At 41.2% G+C, this 21,351-nt stretch overlaps 1 protein-coding gene across 1 annotated transcript in view; it reads left to right on the top strand.

The window, feature by feature from the left end:
* The window catches only part of LOC137368854 (DDRGK domain-containing protein 1), a 99,690-nt gene extending 79,337 nt beyond the window's left edge, over nt 1–20,353 (top strand). The window contains exons 5-9 of the mRNA XM_068029064.1: nt 8,078–8,200; nt 10,160–10,198; nt 17,962–18,018; nt 18,869–18,917; nt 19,195–20,353. Coding sequence (XP_067885165.1) covers nt 8,078–8,200; nt 10,160–10,198; nt 17,962–18,018; nt 18,869–18,917; nt 19,195–19,367 — 441 coding nt within the window. The 3' untranslated portion in view covers nt 19,368–20,353. The remainder of the gene's footprint in view (nt 1–8,077; nt 8,201–10,159; nt 10,199–17,961; nt 18,019–18,868; nt 18,918–19,194) is intronic.
* The last annotated feature ends 998 nt before the right edge of the window (nt 20,354–21,351 follow it).

The raw sequence follows: 21,351 nt of genomic DNA, 5'->3' as shown, positions 1-21,351 counted from the left end.
TGGCAATAACGGAAACATGACTTAAAAATGGTGAGGACTATGCACAAAGGATACAAAGTGTTCCGAAAAAATAGGGAAGGAAAAAAGGGAGGTGGGGTGGCAGAACTGATTAGGGAAGACATTGTAATGGAAAGAGAGGATGTCCTTGAGGGGGCAAAGACCGAATCCATTTGAATGGAGTTGAAAAGCAAAAAGGGGATGATTATGCGACTGGGGATATTCTATAGGCCTCCAAATAGTGAGAGAGAGGTAGAGGAGCAAATCTGCAGGGAAATCAAAGATGTTCAAGAACCAATCAGTGAGGATATTGGGGGATCTTTAATTACTCAAATATCAATTGGGATGATAGAATAAAGGGTAAGGAGGGGGAGGAATTTCTAAAAAGCATTCAGGAGAACTTCCTTGATCAGTATGTTCTTGGTCCAACTAGGAAGGAGGCATTGCTGGATCTGGTGCTGGTGAATGAGGCAGGCCAAGTAGACCAAGTGTCTGTGGGGAACAATGATCATTCTTACCCAAGGTTTAGATTAGCAATGGAGAAGAACAAGGAATAATCTAAAGTGGAATTTCTAGATTGGAAGAGGGCTAACTTAAATGGGATGAAAGGGGATCTAGCCAAGGTAAAATGAAGCTCAAGATTGGCAAGGAAAGCAGTAACAGAACAATGGGTGAGCTATTAAGGAGGAGATATTTCACGTAAAGGCTAGGTACATTCCAACAACAGCGAAAGGTTGGGGAACCAAAGGCAGGGCTCCTTGGATGGCAAGGGAGATAGAGAATGTGATGAAACAAAAAAAAAAAAGAGGGTGTATGATGCATGTCAGTTCAATTCTTCAAGTGAGAACCAGGCCTTATGCAGTAAATTGAGAGGGGAGGTGAACAGGAAAATAAGACCGGCAAAGAGAGAATGTGAGAATAGAATAACCGTTAACATAAAAGGGAACCCAAAATTCTTTGAAATGTAAATAGTAAGCGGGTAGTAAGAGGGGAGGTGGGTCCTATTAGGGACAGAGAGGGTAATATATGCTTAGAGGTGCAGGGCAAGGCTAATATAATTAATGAGTACTTTGTATCTGTGTTTACTAAGGAAGAGGATGCTCACAAAATATTGGTAGAAGCTGAGATGGTAGAGGCAATGGATGAGGTGAAAATTGATGGGCAGGATGTACTGGAAAGGCTGGCTGTGCTTCGAGTAGATAAGTCAACTGGTCCAGATGGCTTACATTCCAGGTTGCCAAAGGAAGTGGGAGTGGAGATAATGGAAGGGCTTGCCATAATCTTCTAATCTTCCCCTGACACTGGCAAAGTTCTTGATGATTGGAAAGTGGCAAATGTGACATTCGTATTCAAGAAGGGCAGTAAGGACAGTTTAACATCAGCGTTAGGTAAGGTTTTAGAAATCATCAGAGAAAAAAATCATCAGGCACCTGGAGAGGCTTGAGTTAATTAGGAGAGCCAGCATACATTTGTAAAAGACAGATCATGCTTGGAATACAAGAAAGAGGAGCAGGAGTAGGCCATTCGGCTCCTTGAGCCAGCTCTGCCATTTAATAATATCATGGCTGATCTGATTGAGATTATGATTAACTCCACTTTCCTGCCTGCCGCCCATAACCCTTGACTCCCTTGTAGATCAAAAATCTGTCGAACTCAGCCTTGAATATATTCAATGACCACTGCTCTCTGGAGAAGAGAATTCCAAAGATTAATGACCCTCTGAGAGAAGAAATTCCTCCTCATCTCTGTCTTAAAAGGGAGACCCCTTACTTTGAAACTGTGTCCCCTAGTTCTAGATTGCCCCATGAGGGAAAACATTCTCTCAGCATCTACCCTGTCAAGCCGCCTCAGGATATTACATGTTTCAATAAGATCATCTCTCATTCCTCTGAACTAAAATGAGCCTAGACCCAACCTACTCAACCTTTCCTGATTAATCCAACCCCTTCATCCCAGGAATCAGCTTAGTGACCTTCTCTGCACTGCTTCTAATGCAAGCATATCCCTCCTTAAGTAAGAAGACCCCAAAACTATATGCTGTACACTAGGTGCAGTCTCACCAATTCCCTGTACAGTTGTAGCAAGACTTCTCTACTTTTGCACTCCATCCCCCTTGTAATAAATGCCAACGTTCCATTTGTCTTCCTAATTGCTTGCTGTACCTGCATGCTAACTTTTTGTGATTCATGTACAGGGACACACAATCCCTCTGTACCACAGCATTCTGCAGTCTCTCTCCATGTAAATAATATTCTGATTCTTCTTCGTGTCAAAGTTGACAACTTCACATTTTCCCACATCATACTCCATCTGCCAAATTTTGCCCACTCACTTAACCTATCTATTTTGACTAATTGAATTTTTTGATAAAGTAACAAGTTGATGAAGAGAATACAATGGATGTTGTCTATATGGATTTTAAGAAAGCCTTTGACAAAGTGCTACATAAAAGGCTGGTTGCCAAAATTGAGGCTCATGGAATCAGAGGGTCAGTGTCCGCTTGGATAAAAATTTGGTTTAAGGACTGAAAGCAAGAAGTTTGAAATAAAAACAGTAAGTGCTGGAAATACTCAGCAGGTCTGGCAGCATCTGTAAAGAGAGAAGCAGAGCTAATTTTTCAGGTCTGAGACCTTTCACAGAACCATTCTGGTAAATCTCCTCTGCGCCCTCTCAGAGACAGTCACATCCTTCCTAAAGTCTGATGACAAGAACTGGGCACAATACTCTGGTTGTGATCTAACCAGTGCTTTATAAAGGCTCAGTGAAACTTCCCTGCATTTGTACTCAAGACCTCTATTTATGAAGCCCAAGATCCCATAGGCTTTGTTGACTACTTTCTCAAAATGTCTTGTCACCTTCAAAGACCTATGCACATGAACCCCTGGGTCCCTCTGTCCGTGCACATGCTTTAGAACTGTGCCATTAAGTCTATATTGCCTCTTCCTATCCCTTCTACCAAACTGCATCACCTCACACTTCTCTGTATTAAATTCCATCAGTCAATTCTGATGAAAAGTCACAGACCTGAAACGTTAACTCTGCTTCTCTCTCCAAAGATGCTGCCAGACTTGCTGAGTATTTCTAGCACTTTCTGTTTTATATTTCAGATTTCCAGCATCCGCAGTATTTTGCTTTTATTTAAGTCGTGATAAATGGTTGTTTTTCAGGCTGGTGGATAGTAGATAGTCGTGTTCCCCAAGGTTCAGTGCTAGGACCACTGCTTTTTTTGATATAAGTGACTTGGATATCAAAATACAGAGTAAAATTTAAAAAATTGCCGATGATACCAAACCTGGAGGTGTGACAGGCAGTGTGGATGATGCCAATCAACTGCAACAGGGCATAGATAGGCTAGCAAAATGGGCAGACAATGTATGGAATTGATGGAATTTAATTGGTATTGCTCTGGGGACTTGGGTATGAATCCCACCGTAGCAGAAGGTGGAATTTGAATTCAATTAATAAATCTGGAATTAAAAAACTAGTCTAATGGCCATGAAACCTTTGTCGATTGTCGTAAAAATCCATATGGTTAACTAATGTCCTTACCTGGTCTGGCCTACATGTGACTTCAGACCAAGGGCAATGTGGTTGACTCTTAAATGCTGTCTGAAATGGCATAGCAAGCCATTCAGTTTTATCAAACCGCTACAAAGTTGATAGGAATGAAACCGGACGAACCACCTGGCATTGACCTAGGCACCGGAAACAGCAATGGCATACCCAGCCCTGTCGACCCTGCAGAGTCCTCCGTACTAACATCTGGGGGCTTGTGCCAAAGTTGAGAGAGCTGTCCCACAGACTAGTCTAGCAACAGCCTGACATAGTCAGACTCACCAAATCATACCTTCCAGACAATGTCCCAGACACTGCCATCACCATACCTGGATGTGTCCTGTCCCACCGGCAGGACAGACCCAGCAGAGGGGGCAGCACAGTGGTATACAGTCGGGTGAGAATTCCCTGGGAGTCCTAAACTTCGATTTCAGCCACCATGAAGTCTCATGGCATCAGGTCAAACATGGGCAAGGAAACCTCCTGCTGATAACCAACTACCTGGCATATCCCCCACTCTACCATTACCATCAAGCCGGGAGACCAACCTTGGTTCAATGAAGAGAGCAGGAGGGCATGCCTCAAAATGAGGTGTCAACCTGGTGAAGCTACAACCCAGGACTACTTGCATGCTAAACAGCCTAAGCAACGGATCAGATCTAAGCTCTGCAGTCCTACCACATCCAGTAGTGGTGGACAGTTAAACAAGTAACAGGAGGAGGTGGCTCCACAAATATCCCATCCTCAATGATTGGGGAGCCCAGCAGATCAATGCAGAAGATAAGGCTGAAGCATTTGCAACAATCCTCAGCCAGAAGTGCCGAGTGGATGATCCATCTTGGCTTCCTCCTGAAGTCCCAAGCATCACAGATGCCAGACTTCAGCCAATTCAATTCACTCCACGTGATATCAAGAAATGACTGAAGGCACTGGATACTGCAACGGTATGGGCCCTGACAACATTCCGGCAATAGTACTGAAGACCAGTTCTCCAGAACCTGCTGCGCCCCTAGCCAAGCTGTTCCAGTACAGCTACAACACTGGCATCTACCCGGCAATGTGGAAAATTGCCCAGGTATGTCCTGTACACAAAAAGTAGGACAAATCCAACCTGGCCAATTACCGTCCCCTCAGTCTACTCTAGATCATCAGTAAAGTGATGGAAGGTGTCTTTGACAGTGTTATCATGTGGCACTTGCTTAGTAATAACCTGCTCACTGCCGCTGAGTTTGGGTTCAGCCAGGGCACTCAGCTGCTGACCTCTTTACAGCCTTGGTCCAAACCTGGACAAAACAGCTGAACTCAAGAGGTGAGGTGAGATTGACTGCACTTGACATCAAGGCAGCATTTGACCGACTATGGCATCAAGGCGCCCTAGCAAAACTGAAGTTAATGGGAATCCAGGGGAAAACCCTCCGCTGGTTGGAGTCATACCGAGCGCAAAGGAAGGTGGTTATGGTTGTTGGAGGTCAATCATCTCAGCTCCAGGATATTACTGCAGGAGTTCCTCAAGGTAGTGTCCTAGGCCCAACCATCTTCAGCTGCTTCATCAATGACCTTCCTTCAATCATAAGTTCAGAAGTGGGGATATTTGCTGATGATTGCACAATGTTCAGCACCATTCGTGACTCTTTAGATACTGAAGCTGTCTGTGTAGAAATGCAGCAAGACCTGGACAATATTCAGGCTTGGGCTGATAAGTGGCAAGTAATATTTGCGTCAGACAAGTGCCAGGCAATCACCATCTCCAACAAGAGAGAATCTAACCATTCCCGATGACATTCAATGGCATTGCAATTGCTGAATCCCCCACTATCAACATTCTGGGGGTTATGATTGACCAGAAACTAAACTGGTGTCGCCATTTATACACCGTGGTTACAAGAGCAGATCAGAGGCTAGGAATCCTTCAACGAGTAACTCACCCACCTCCTGTCTCCCCAAAGCCTGTCCACCATCTGCAAGACACAAGTCAGGATGTAATACTCTCCACTTGCTTGGATGGGTGCAGCTCCAACAACACTCAAGAAGCTCCACACCATCCAGCACAAAGCAGCCCGCTTGACTGGCACCCCATTCACAAACATTTCACTCCCTTTACCACTGACACACAATGGCAGCAGTGTGCACCATCTACAAGATGCACTGCAGCAATGAACCCAGGCTCCTTGGACAGCATCTTCCAAGCCTGTGACCTCTACCACCTAGGAGGACAAAGGCAGCAGATGCATGGGAACACCACCACCTGCAAATTCCCCTCCAAACCACACACCATCCTGACTTGGAACTATATCGCCGTTCCTGCACTGTCGCTGGGTCAAAATCCTGGAACTCGCTTCCTAACAGCACTGTGGGTGTACGTACACCAGATGGACTGCAGCGGTTCAAGAAGGCAGCTCACCACTACCTTCTCAAGGGCAATTGGGGATGGAAAATAAATGCTGGCCTAGCCAGCGACGCCCGCATCCCCATAAACAAATTTTTAAAAAAAATGTCTACCATGACTAATCATTAAATATACCATCCATATTGTAATTGCCATTTTGATCTAAATATTATGAGCGGTAATCCTATATTGAGCGGCCATAAAAGATGCAACATACACCAGATTTAACAGTTAGTATCATCTCTTGGTGCCAGTAACCCTAGATATGGTAGTTATGGTTATATTGGTGATTGTATGTAATAAGCAAAATAAAAGCTGCTCGTCTCTGTACTGTCTCAAGACAATGTGGTTTTTTTTTCAAAACTCTCATTTGGGATGTGGATGTCGCTCGCAAGGCTGGCATTTATTGACCATCTCTAATTGCCCTGAGAAGGTGGCTTGCTGGGCTACTTTAAAGGGCAGTTGGTGTGGGACTGCAATCACAAATAAGCCAGACTGAGTAAGGGGAGCAGATTTCCTTCTCTAAAGAACTTTCGTTAAAAAGTTGGACTTTTAAGCCAATCCAACAGATTCCTGGTCACTTGCACTGATGTCAGCTTTATATTTGCATTTTTAAAAAATTGAATTCAAATCTAAAAGCTGCCATGATGGGCTTTGAACTCAAATTCTCTGGATTAGTTATCCTGTCATCTAGATTAGTCATCAGATGGAGAAAATGCTGGAAATAGTCAGTAGGTAGATTTGGATAACTAGTTCAATCACATAACCACTAGGTTATCTAAGTGTATTTTGGAGCTAAAAGGAGCTATAATTTATGAAATGCATCTGGGCACAGCCTGCTTGTTAGAAATTATTGGTTTCTGATTCAGTTTTTATCATTGTTAAATCCAGTATGATCTGAAATATTCCTTGATACTATAACTTTTTTCAAAAAAATTTTCTGGAGTGACTCTATACACTTTTAAAAAATATTTTCCTTCACTTGATTTTAAAATGAAAATATATTTCCTTTTCACTCCATTTGAAAGTGAAAATGATTGTTTTTTAAGGTCCGTTTTTGTTCTTCAGTGTTTGAACCCTGTAATTAAAATGTTCAGTTTAATAGAAATGCTTGTTTGGTAGCAATGTCTCTTCTGAGCCATGAAGGTTGTGGGTTCAAGTCCCACTCCAGAACTTGAGCACAAAGATCAAGGCTGACACTCCAGCGCTGCACTGTCTGAGGTGCCATCTTTCGGAAGAGACATTAAACTGAGGCCCTGTCTGCCCTCTCAGATGGAGGTAAAAAAAATCCCATGGCACTATTTCGAAGAAGAATGAGGGAGTTATCCTTGGTGTGTGGCCAATATTTCTCTCTCAATCAACATCAAAATAAAAGATTATCTTGTCATTATCAACTTGCTGTAGGAGCTTGCTGTGCTATCTACATAACAACAGTGACTACACTTCAAAAGTTGACTGTAAAGCACTTTGAGACGTCTGGTGATGTCTCATGAAAGGCACTATATAAATGCAAACATTCTTTTCCCTCCATCATCCCAATTTAAAAAAAACACCAGCCTACAAATAGAATTTTCTGTTGCACTGAAGAATTGCAACCGTGTAGAATTCAATAGATATGCGTATTTGAATAGAAGTCACGATAATGAGCAGTATTTCTTCATAGTCTTCCAGAGGCACTTGATTCAGAAAGCACTGTGTTTTCTACCTGCTAGCCGATATGCTGTTTTGTCTAGATGTGCATATACATCAATTGCTGTTAAGACAGCTTGAAGCATTCAGGCCCTAGAATGTTGTGTCTTCAAAAAGAAATTGCTAGGCATCTTGACATCTAAGCTGCATTGTTGGGGGGTTGAAAAGGGACTTCCCAATACTAATTAGGAAATAGAGTTATGCAAATTGTAGAACTTGCTTCCTATATAAGAGTGGCCTATCTTCTCAAACACATAGCTGAATACAATGCACCTGCACAATGCATGGGTTACGTTTTGTCAGCTGCATAAATGTACTTCATGCCATGCACAAATAATGGGTGATGATCAATTTTTTTTTATTTAGTTAAATTTCATTTTAGAAATGGAATTTATTGAAAAACATATGCATGTTTTGAAACCATTTTCTCTTTTTGTTGCAACAACAAAGGAAGAAGAATTGAAAAAAGCATGGGAAGAAAAACAACGCCGAGACCACGAAGAATATCTCAAGTTGAAAGAAGCATTTACCGTTGAAGAGGAAGGAATCGAGGTAGAATCAGAAGAAGATGAGGTAATTATTTACATAAAAGCATTAAGAGATTTACTCAACATAGCACAGAGATCACCAGCTCCTGATGACAGTTCAAGCTTGCTGGCTGTGTTGTAGAAAGAGAGGCTTATTTGATTTTTTTTGTAAAGTTGTTATTTGCCAGGTCAGGAGTGCAGCCTCACTGAAATTCAGGTAATGTCAGATAGAAAAATCTTCAGAAATTAAAGCAGATTTGAATTTATTTTTTAGGAATTATGACAATTTCTTCTCCTAAATCTAGTGGAAAGGTTGCTGCGAAAACAAAACAGGAAATTTTTAGTTCAGTAGCTACCCATTGTGTTTTGTTTTTAATTTTAAATAGAGGCTTCGAATAACAATTTGACTAACATTTATGAAACTTATTAAGTGTTTGTGGTTGGATATTTCTGATGTAAATACTTTTTTCTTTCTATGCTTTTCCCTCCATGTGCTTTGGTATGGACTTTCTAGTTTATTTTAACAACAAGGGCACTACATTCTGGTGTTTAGCAATGCTAGATGTTGCTCTAAATGCAACAGTTGTACATTGCACAATTGTGTAGTTGTATTATATATTGATTTGTGACTTCAATACTTCTGGCCGTGGCCTGATAGTCAACTGAAGTTCAAAATGAGAAACACAATATAATTGAGTTGTCTGTTCTGTTGGGACTGACTAAAGGAAGCCAAGTAGCAATCTTAGATTAAAATATCCAAAGACTGTTCTTACATACTGGGTTTGCTGGGAATTAATAGCATCTGTTGCCTTAACTGTTCATACTTGTTAAAGAAGTAAATTGTGAACATCAAGCATAAATATTACCAGATCTAATTTAAAAGGAAGGCCCAATAGATCAATAATGCACTTTACTTGAATTTAACTAAATGCTTGATCAGTGGAATAGAATTTATAAGAATGATGGTAATATAAAGTATGTAGATCTAGTGGATTAATAATAAACCTGGCATTCATGGCGCAAACTTGTAACTTTCCAAATAAGTTTGAACATCATCGACAAACTTAATTGTTAAAACATAGTTTCAGTCAGCCGAAAGTACCAATCGTTTTGCTCTGTGAATCTTGTCTGCTTTCATATCTAAGCTGAAGGTAGAAAGAATTATCCCCTAAGCATGCCACTGTGTTCTACTTTTGGTTCTTGTGTTATGCTAATTTTTTTTCCACTTCAATCTTCAAGATCTTATTTAGTAAGGGCCATTTCATATTATTGAACTGAGGTTATTGCCCTCCTTTTAATTTTCTTACTAAAAGTTTCCTGAAATAAGGGACTGTGTCCCAATCCCAGTGAAACAAACTTGATGAAATGAAAGTGAAATTTCTGCCATTGTTTAAACAGGACTTCCAATTTTCAGAATTGATACAATATTGTAATGCATAGAGTTATACAGCACAGAAACAGGCCCTTCAGCCCATCGTGTCCATGCCGGCCATCAAGCACCGAACTATTCTAATCCCATTTTCCAGCACTTGTCCCATAGCCTTGTATGCTATGGCATTTCAAGTGATCATCTAAATACTTTTTAAATGTTGTGAGGGTTCCTGCGTACCACCTCTTCAGACAGTGCATTGCAGATTCCAACCACCCTCTGGGTGAAAAAGTTTTTCCTCAAATCTCCTCTAAACCTCCTGCTCCTTACCTTAAATCTATGGCCCCTGGTTCTTAATCCCTCCACTAAGGGAAAAAGTTTCTTCCTATCTAACCTATCAATGCCCCTCATAATTTTGTATACCTCAATCATGTCCCCCCTCAGCCTTCTCTGCTCTGAGGAAAACAACCCTAGCCTTTTCAGTCTCTCTTCGTAGTTGAAATGCTCCAGCCCAGGCAACATCCTGGTAATGCAGAGTTTAAACCATGACTAGCTTTGTTAAGTAAAATTGTAATATATAGTGAAGATGTTCTTAATTTTTCATTCGTTGCCTATTACATTGTTTTGTTTTCACAGTCTCAGAACCTTCTTCAGGAGTTCACCAACTACATCAAGGTAGTGGTTATATTTTATGTTGCATTGTCTTGTCTGTTTAATCTTCTCAAAAAAATTGCAAGAGGGGCCTTGTGAAGCCAGAAAGGCAGACAAAAGTCTAACTTATGTAAAATTCTTCTTTACTGTTGTCATGTCTTGGCTTAATGTTTGTTTTAAAGCATAGTGTATTGATGTAAGTTTCAAACAAATGGATGGGTCTGAGACAATAGGTAGTTAAGATGCTCATGAGCTATCTTTCATATTGTTTCCACAAGTTGTAAATGTGCAACTTGTCATCCTGTCTAGGCAATTCAATAACCTCACACCCATTGTACTAGAAAGCCTTTATGTGGCTGTAAACAACTAGAGATGTCAGGCAAATGACTAGGGCACAGGCAGGAAGTTAAATTTTTGAAACAAAAAGCAGTGAGCCCAAAAAAAAGGACTGAGGAGAAGGACACGATGCACAGGGAGGTAGGAATTAGTTCAACTCTAGCAGGATTACCCAGGGAAGAGTAATATACATTACTTTTGTATTATTGCACAATGGCAAGTTATTCTAATTGAAATAATTTCTCTGTATGTTCCCTTGGTGTGAAATAGAAGAGCTTAACAATATATATTGAAGCCTTGCTTCACTGTGTTTTTTTTGGTCCGTCTCAGCAAGAGCGAAGTACATGTGTGGAAAAGCATGAATATCCAGTCCTGGTCACAAAGGGATTCTTTTGTTGTATCCCAGCTGTTGTATGAATTGATACAGGGCGATAAGTATCAACTCCATTTGAAAATATAAGATGGTTAAGTTACTTACAGTTGTGAGTAATGCCACTTTTCTTGTGAAAATATCTACTGCAGACCCAAATTGTTGGTACCTCCTATTACATCTATCATTCATTTAAATGTTTAACATTTTAATATCACTGAATTAGTAGCTAAATCCACTTGAAAACCTCCCTAATTATTGAAGGAAATTTGGTCAAGATAATTTCACTGATGGCGATTTTATAAAGCATCAATTTCTAGAAAAGGGTAACACACCAATCAGCATCTGAAAGGGAAAGATCAGTTAATGTTTCCAATCACATACACAATATTAGCCTTTCTTTCTCTTTCAGATGTCCGTTGACATGCTTTGCATTTCTGATTTTTATTTCGTTCTGATTTCTATATTTTTATAATTTGTGCGGCTCAAGTTACCCTAACACTGATGGGTTGGGATCGGCTACCTGTTTTATCCTCCACAATTTTACTTACTACTGATTTCAATAGAATGTTGAAGCCATTCCAATTCTGTCACTCTTTCACTGGATGGTTTAGGTTAGGTTAAATTGATCTCTCTTTTTATCTTTGACGAACGTAATAAATTTGATTTGTTTCATACCAGAAAAGAATTGCTGAGTTTTTTTCTGCTTTCTGCGAAGGTTACTACAACAATAATTACTTGCATTCATATAGCTCCTTCTGACATTTAGAGGGGGGAGAAATAGATGATGAGTAGGAGTTTTATTTTTTTGTTTAGAGATACAGCACTGAAACAGGCCCTTCGGCCCACCGAGTCTGTGCCGACCATCAACCACCCATTTATACAAATCCTACATTAATCCCATCCCCACCTTCTCTCAATTCTCCTACCACCTACCTATACTCGGGGCAATTTATAATGGCCAATTTATCTATCAACCTGCAAGTCTTTGGCTGTGGGAGGAAACTGGAGCACCCGACGAAAACCCACGCGGTCTCAGGGAGAACTTGCAAACTCCGCACAGGCAGTACCCAGAATTGAACCCATGTCGCTGGAGCTGTGAGGCTGTGGTGCTAACCACTGCGCCACTGTGCCGCCCTTAGTTAGAGAAGATTTGGTTAAAGAAATGGATCTTGAGATTTTTGAAGGTGGGGGGAGATGTAGTGAGGTTGATTATATCTTAAATCCTCTTTTGGATGAGATGTATTTACTCCTAATTTGAAAGGATTTACTTTTAGTTTTTAAGTTAGCTGTTTCCTGTCATTGCACGAGGACCAGTAATATTATGCAGGGAGAGGCCCGCCTCGACCCCCGACGTTGAGAAGGGCCTGCCGCATATTACTGGCAGTGGGGGGACCTCAGTGTGGCCTCCCCACCCCCCCAGGCCTGGCAGCGGGGCCCTTCATCAGCATAAGATGAATAATATGTAAATAAACTTACCTGCAGGCGGCAGTCGTCTCACGCCGATATTACGGCCGTCGTTCTTGCTTCGCATGCCTTCAGAACTCCATACAAAGTTCCGAGGTGGGACCCTGGTGGGGAGGGGGCAGGAATAACATTTTCAGGATGGCAGGGGAAGCGGGGAAAACGATCTTAACTGGATATGGGGATGGTGGGAAGGGGTTGAAGGGCAAAAGTTTGAAGGTTGGGGGGTAAAGTTTGGGTAGGGAAAACGGCATGTTTTTGTTTAATGACCATTGGAGGGGTTGGGGAAGAAGGGCCTCCATCACAAAAGTTTTTATTTTATAAAAATTCATAATATACACCTTTAACAATTAAAATTAATTGTAAGGGCTTAAAGCCCTTTAAAAACGGTGCCGGATGCTGTTGCCTGGGGCACAGCGGCTGCCCCCTCTGTCGTCGGGTGGCCATTCTGCCCCCTCTATTTAAATGAGCCCCCACGCGTAATATCACGGGGGCTCAGGGATGGCGCATCCGCGTGGGATGCAGAGCGCACTCGCAAAATTCAGCCCAACGTATTTCAGACCTGCTATTTGCTTACAACTGTGTTACTCTTACTCTACATTTAAGAATATATCTTATTTCTTCCAGAAGAAAAAAACTATAATTTTCCAGAATGCAATTTTATAGTATAATTGCCTGATTTGAAGTTTAGTGTTAAATTATCCACTTATGTTCATGTGCATTTGTGAAAGTATATATGCATATGTGTTATAAAAACAGAAAGTGCTGGAAATACTCAGGTTAGGCAGCATCTGTGGAGAGTTAACGTTTCAGCCTGTGACCTTTCGTCAGGACTGAGTATTTCTAGCACTTCCTGTTTTTATTTCAGATGTCCAGCATCTGCAGTATTTTGCTTTTTGCATATGTGTTTTTGTGTGTGTGTGCATGTGTTCGTGTATCACTGCAGAAATTGATGTATTATAAAAATTGAGACTTGAAATGCTGTATGGTAGAACGGCCTACTCATGAATTTCTACCATGACTACACATTGTTTGAAATGAGTAGTGAAATAGGTGGGTACAACTTATTCATTGTTCCCATCTCTGGATGTTGTCTCTGTAACCCTTGGGAGCAAATGATGTGCAGTCATTCACCCTTTATAATTAAATAACAGAATTGAAAAATGTTCCTGAGAAGTTTAAGCAGAAATCTCTAATTCCTTGGCCAGAATTTTAGGTTGCAGTGGAGGCCCTGCCCACCAGCTGAAAAGTTGAGGGTGAGCCCGCCTCTGCTGGGCCTGGAAGCCATGCAGCGAATTTGCCCTTACTTGATCTTGCTCGGGGCTTCTGTCCCTCTGTGGCAGGTAGTGTCGCCTCTCGGAGCTGCCAGCCAGTCAAAGGGCCGGCAGCTCCTCAGTCTCCGCAGCAGTGACCATTGCTGGGACTGCGCCCAGCCAGAAGAGCAAGAGGGACACTGGCACCGAAAGGTGAGTGGAGTTTCAGGCCTCACCAGGGGAAAATTGGCTAGGCCCTGGAGAGTGGAGTGGGGGTCGATTAGGAGGGCGGGAGGAGGTGCTTCGTTGGGGGTGACGGGAGTGGGGATCAGGAGGGGCCCCCTCCCCAACCCTCAAGGAGGCCACCAGGTTTTATCGGGTGGCATCCTCAGCTGGCGACGTCCCCGGCTGCCACTGGTAATATATCAGCAGTGGTGGGAGGAGGCCATTAAGTGGCAATTAATTGGCCACTTAAGGGTCTCAACTGGCCTGGGGTGGGGGACTGCTGGTAAACTGGGAGTGGGCGGGCAATGGGAACGGCCCCCCGCATCCCACTCGATTTTATGCCCCCCCCATCCCCGCTTCCAGTCTTCACCTTGGCAGTTGGGGGCTGGCATAAAATTCCAGTCCTTTTCTATCCCAAAGCTGTAACTGAGAGAGGAATTAGTTGACTTGCTGCTGGTCTTCAGCAGTTGAAATTGCAGAATTTGTAACTGTTGCACCTTTTTCCCCAAAACTAAATTCTTCACCTAGCACCCCTGCCCAGTGATGCTATTAGCCTGCTTGTAGCAAGTTTACTTTTGAAAAATCATTCTTGTTTCCTTTAGAAACTTATAATTTTAATGTATTTTATGTAAACTGTTTAAAAACTGCTCCTGAAGTCGGAAGTTAATCAGCATCCGCCCCCTTGCTGAGCCCTCAAGCAATATGATTTGATTTAAATGTTCTGACTATTCAAATACGCTCTTTCTGTCAGGGAGGTAGTTGAACACCTCCACTTTTTTAGTGATTTATGCAGCTGGTGAGTAGGCAAGAGAGAAACCGCAAGATAAGAGTGAAAAAATGATGATGTGACTAATTAGGCATAAATGTTATTTTAGCTATCCTACTTGGATGTGTGGAAGTGGTTTATGAATGAATCTGCAGGCAGTGGTGGATGCTAATGTATTTGGTATTTTGATACTTTGACATTGTAAAATATGTAAAAGAAATACCCTGTATTCACATCCATATTTATTGTGTCTTCAATGACTGGTCAGCTGCAGTGAGTGGGTAACTCTTGGACTTGAGCCTCTAATTGGGAAGCAGAAACTAGGGCTGAATTTTACTATCCCCTCAACACGTTGGTCGCGGCGAGAGGGCCCATAAAATTCAGCGGGGAGAGGCCCGCCTTGACCCTCGACGTCGAGAAGGGCCTGCCGCATATTACCGGTGTTGGGGGGACCTTGGTGCGACCTCCCCGCCACCAAGCGGCAGAGCCTTCATCTAAATATTTAAATGAATAATAAGATGTAAATTAAGTTACCGGCAGGTGGCGGCCGAATCCCACGCCGATTTTACGGCCGCAGAAACTCCATTTGTCTTACGGTGCCAGTGTCCCTCTTGCTCTTCTGGCTGGGTGCAGTCGCAGCAATGGTCACCACTCCCAGTGGCGCTGCTGGGACTGAGGAGCTGCTGGCCCATACAGCATTCTGAGGCAGGACACTGGTGGGGAGGGGGGAGGAATAAAATTTTCAGGGCGGGAGGGGCGGTGAAGCGTGGAAAACGCTTTTTATTGGCTGTGGGGATGGTGGGAAGGGGTTGAAGGGCAAAAATTAGAAGGTTGGGGGGGAAAGTTTGGGTAGGGAATAAGGTAAGTCTTGTTAATATCGGGCAATGAAATATCCATTGGGAGGGTTGGGGAAGGGCCTCCATCTCCTAATTATTTAAAAAAAATCATGCATACTGTACCTTTAAACATTTAAATTTCTGCTTAGGGCTTAGAGCCCTTTAAAAATGGGGAAGGTGCCTGCACGGTAGCGCCGGACGCCGTTGCTGGGGATGCGGCGGCCGCCCCCTCTATGTCATCAGGGGAGGCCACTCTACCCCCTCTATTTAAATCAGCCCGTGTGTGAAATATCGCAGGGGCTGCGTGGTGGCACATCCATGTTGGAAGGCCACCGCGCTCTCCGTGTGCCGCCGCGAAACGCGCTGATAAGATTCAGTCCTTAGCTTAAGATAAACCTCCGTTTGATTTTAAACTGCATTCTGGTTTTAGTGGTGGCCACCCAGCAATTTTGGTTATTGAAAATTGGATAGTAAAAGATTGTATTTCAGATTCCCTGATGTGAGAGAATACAAGTTTCAACTGCCACACTTTCTTTGACATTGTTCCTCCGTTGATTTGGGCTTAGCTCACAGTGATATTCCTATAAATGGTGCTATTGTCTTTGTGGTCAAACAAACTATTCTTTATCCTGAAGTTTCTTTTTGATAATCACTAACAAGATGCATTCATTATTGTTGTAACAGTGGGTAGCAAGACATAAATTTAAGAATCTAAAATGGTCAAAACGCGACAGACGTATGAATAATGTTAATACGTAGATCACTGTGAATTAGGTAGGAGTGTATCTTGAAACAGAAAATTGCACGCAAGTAGGAAGGCTTTCTGTGCAGTGCAGTATTTCGTAAGAAATGAAGGAATTGCAGTTTCATATGAAAGTGAGGAAAGACCATTGTGGTCTATGACTTAATGTTGGAACCATTAGTCATTTTCTCCAGAGCATTACAGTATGATGCACTGGTGAAAATCTCATTACTTGTATTGTTGCTTATCACAGGGCATAATGTTCTTGTTGACTCAATACAGAAATTATCAGTGTCAATTATTTGTTGGAAAATATTGAAAATCACATTATGTGTTGGCCTTTCTGAGAACTCACTTGAACTAAGGACTACAAATAGTGTGCCAATTTGATGCAGAAAACCAAAAGACTGCTGTAGCAAAATGAAGTGCAGTATCATTTGTTCTGTACAAGAATATATAAGTAGATAATTTTTGCGCACACCAGATTAAAAAAAAAAGCAAATGTTACCTTTAACCAAACGGCTGCACTGTTACACAGAGGTATATTAATTAAAATCCTTGACCTCAAGCTGAGTGGGAAAGTGAGGTACAGACTGGCCTTCCCCTCTAGGACCTCTGCTCAGATCCAACCCAGACTGCTGGAATTAACTTCTCCTGTGACTTTCTGTTTGTACAATTCCAAATTATTGTTCCTGTAGTAAAACAAAACCTGGCTCTAATTTGGCACCAATTGGCAGTGCCACTCAGGCAAGGATAACATTTCATTTAATTCCTGGCTATGGTTAAAGGCTTGTTATAAAATTAGGTTAAGGGTATATCCCAAATGAACATTGCTTTATGTGTTAGTTATTGCCACTTAAACCTTCTTGGACATACTCATTTCTCAGTGAATATAAATAGGATTGTGAGATAGCAGTGATTTTTTTTCTTTAATTGTATGCATAATTAATGATTGAAAAGGTAAACCTCTCTCTTTCTCCTCTTCCCCCGCTACCCACCTCCCACCGCCGGCTCATGAATCAAGTCATCCGAGAGTTGCATTGTCATGTTTTTGTCTCGTCCCCACATCGGAGAAGAACAGAAGACAGATTTTGGCAGCTCCCAGCTATGAGAACTGAATTCCATGGGCTGGTTGCACACTTTATTTCTCAGTCCATAGTAGTCAGTTCTCCAGCTTGGCTGCTCCGTCCTTCAGCATTTCTTCAGCCTTAATTGGGTTGAGTGAATCTCCATATCTGAGGATGTCTTTTTAAAAGTTTTCAATTCCTCTTGGTTATCTTTCCTGTTAAACTAGTTTTTACGGTTGGTATAGTTAGCATTGTAGATCAGTCTTATAGATCTGACAGCTGAACCAAAATAAAGCTATGATACCAAATGCCACTTGATCAAACAGTTGGATAATACTTTTGATATATAACTTCTATAGAATTTATTTTGTCTTCACAAATTATGCCATGAGCAAAAAGAGGTGGAATGGGTAATGTCTTTTCTACCTGGAAAATTATCAATGATTCTAACTTGTGTTCCAAATTTAACTTTGACAACCAGTGGTTATTCAACTTTAGCCAGCGTGGGGCTTTATCACCAAGTATTTGTTGGTAAATTGCCAGCAGCTGAGAGCGTTGTTCAGTGTTAGCAACTTGGGACTAACTTTTGAAAAGTTACAATTTTGAGTAAATGCTGTAGGATTTTTTCCATTGTGATTTTCAGTACACATGTGTTTTTAACCTTTGGAATTCTAATTACTACTGTCAGGAGCCCTGGATGACCACTGTTTTATATATTTTTTTCGTAGAGTACAAAGGTTGTTCTTTTGGAAGATCTTGCCTCTCATTTTGGCTTGAGAACACAGGTAAGCTGGGTGTTAAAAAAAAAAAAATTCCCTCTTCTTTCTGTGTGAAGAAAAAGGAAAGTACTTGGATTTATATCCAGCCTTCAGAATATCCCAAAATTCATTACAACCTTGGATTTTGAACTGCAAATACTCTCATTAATGGAGACAAATGTAGAAAGCAACTCTGCCCAAAGCAAACTCGCATGAACAGGAAATGGATATATGGTAACTTTAAGAAAGGTTCAAATGTATTTAATCTAATCCTCTTGTTTGTTCTTTGCACACAACAAATTCTGTGTACTGAAGGCTTACTCCAATAATTGGCCCTCTTCTTGAATTTTCACATCCAGTAACTGCTGAAGTAATTTTATTCTATCATCCTCAGGGTATTACTGTAAGGGGTAGATTGTGTTCTTCAGTATTTAGGTTCTGATTTTCCATAGACTTGCTGTTTTTATTTCATTTATTACAAAAACTTACTGAGTTCCTCTGAAAGGCCAGTCTGCACTGCTAGGTGAGGTGTTTATTAATAGAGATCAGGGCAGTTCGATATTCAATCCCTGATCTGTGCTGAGTTAACTGTTTGCAGCTAGCAGCAATAGGTCAGGGATAAGTGTGGTAGCCCTGGGCTTGGGCTGGAGGGAAAAATATCAGCTAGGTTTTCTGTTCCCGATCAGTATCTCGTGATCCCTGCTGGAATTTTACTTCTCCGCAAATGATTGGGCTCAGCTGTGATATTTCGAATAATTTGCTGACGCCTGCACAAAACAGTCCTAATTCTAGCACATGCTGTATTAGGTTATTTTAGAATGTGGTTCAGTATTTTGACCCCTTATCTTCAGATTAATAATTTTTAATTTCTTTTAAGGATGCTATTAACAGACTCCAAGATTTGATTGCTGAAGGAACTCTGACAGGTATGCAACTGGTGAAGTTTTTAAAAAATGACTCACGAGTTCTTTAAATTGCAATCTGAATTATGCATTTTTGTAAATGGTTAATGCAGGGCCGTTTTAGCACAATTAGTGAAAGTGTCAACAGGAAAATTGTTTTTAAAAAAACAGTGCTCCCTGATGTTGATTTTTAATCTCTAAGTAAATAACTGGTAGTGTAAAGCATTGAAAGCCCATTTAATTTGTTATGAAGTAACCCAAAAATAGTGTTCATAATTTATGAAAGTGAATTTTCTTCCAGGTGTCCTCGATGATCGTGGAAAATTCATCTATATCACTGAAGAAGAACTTGCAGCAGTGGCTCAGTTTATCAGACAGCAAGGGCGAGTTTCGATAGTGGAACTGGCAGAAGCCAGCAACACTCTAATCAATCTTAACCCGGAATCGAGGGCTATTCCTGAAACTGTGACCTAATATTCACTCCTTATTTAGACAAAAATAAAGCTACATCTTTTTGTTGTCATTTGCACATGAATTCTGTGATGCAAATATTTTATTTTTGCTGTTCTATCTATAATTGATTTTTTTGTTATTTATATGTAAAGCAGTGATTATTTCTTCCTCTGTGGAGGGAGAAACAGAGCTAATGTTTCAGGTCTGTGACCTTTCATCAGGATGGCTGAAGACCTAAGATGTTAACTCTGTTTCTCACTTCAGAGATGCTACTAGACCTGCTGAGCGTTTCCAGCATTTTCTGTTTTCATTTCAGATTTCCAATATCCGAAGTATTTTGCTTTTATATTATTTCTTCCTGTCCAGGTTCTGTCTGGGAATAGGCCTTCATCTATTTTCTACTCTCTTCTCGTGTAGGGAGCTGATAGATTCTCTGTATCTTCTGTTGCCTTTGCTGACTTGTAGCCTGTTTCAGTATCTGTCTATCCATCCGATTAATCTACTTTGGGTAAAACGCTGCACCAAATAACCCTGCTGAGAACTGCCAGTTCATTACTTGCATTGGTAAACCAGCTTGAGTAACAACTTCTGCTGGTAATTGAAACTAGATACATGGTTATAAATAGTACACCTCATCTGCACAGTGAACTGCTAACTGGCCAGTGTGGAATTAGTGTTGCAGGATTAATAGAACATAGCTCTGACAGCCATACTTGTGAGAATATTGCCACAAACCCTATGATGAAATCTTGAATTCTATGTTAGATTTCACTGAAACATTTAGGAGTGGAAGGTTGCTTGTAAAATTCTTGATTAACTACAGTACTGCCACTTTTCTGTCAATTTGTGCCCATTCCTATGTGTAATATTATGTACTTTTATACGAGTTACATGAATGTTATTGGCTTGTATAATTCAAGATGTGCGCATAACAGAGGCCTTGTGCAGGAACTGTGACATGTAGGTGAAAGATCTGAAATAACTATACATAAAATGATGACCCTTTAGCTGTTGTGTATATATTTTTGAGGAGATAGGTTAACCAATTTTTGTATTGAGTGCTGTTAGTAAATTGTAATCTGCATTCTCTACAGTGATAGCGAGGGAGCCCAGTTTATATTAGATTAGATTAGAGATACAGCACTGAAACAGGCCCTTCGGCCCACCGAGTCTGTGCCGAACATCAACCACCCATTTATACTAATCCTACACTAATCCCATATTCCTACCAAACATCCCCACCTGTCCCTATATTTCCCTACCACCTACCTATACTAGTGACAATTTATAATGGCCAATTAACCTATTGTCTTGCACCAAATATCAGCTGGTATGAGCTGACATGGAGCCTCAAGGAAAGTCATTCCTATTTGTTACTCTTGATTTGGAATGATTTTCAAAACAGATGTTGAAAGGTTAGCTGCAGATATTTCAGAAATGAAACTCAGTTTAATTTCTATAATTCTTCCTGGCTTTTTAAATTTGCTATTTTAAATTGCTGCAATCTGCAGACATATTGTTGGTATGTCAGCCTTTTTAGGAATAAGTCTTAAAATGGCGATAGTCATTTCTGAGAAAAGTACAATCTAGTCTTACGGTTACTTTTATAGAGGAAACAGTACAGTATTTTCCTTTAATGGATATTACTATTTTATAGTTCAGCATATTTAAGAGCAAATATATTTGTATTTGCTATCTGGAAAACTGACTAATTGGTGTAAAAGCAGAAAATGCAAATCCACAGAAGGTCCGTCACAATCTGAAAGAGAAAAATAGATCAGCCTTTTGGATGGCGCTCTTCATCAATCCAAGGTGTAACCTATTACAATGAGTAGACTTAAATTTACAGTATTAAAAGGAAATTGGATGGCCACTTGAAGGAAATAAACTTGCAGGGCTACGGGGATCGAGCGAGGAAGTGGGACTGACTGAATAGCTTCGCGGAGAGCTGGCATGAACTCGATGGTCTGAATGGCCTCCCTCTGTGCGGTGATGACTTTATGAA

Source organism: Heterodontus francisci, chromosome 1 (genome assembly GCF_036365525.1).
Source record: "Heterodontus francisci isolate sHetFra1 chromosome 1, sHetFra1.hap1, whole genome shotgun sequence".
Taxonomy (NCBI): domain Eukaryota; kingdom Metazoa; phylum Chordata; class Chondrichthyes; order Heterodontiformes; family Heterodontidae; genus Heterodontus; species Heterodontus francisci.
Note: the sequence above shows the minus strand (reverse complement) of the source record. Positions and strands in the feature narration are given on the sequence as shown.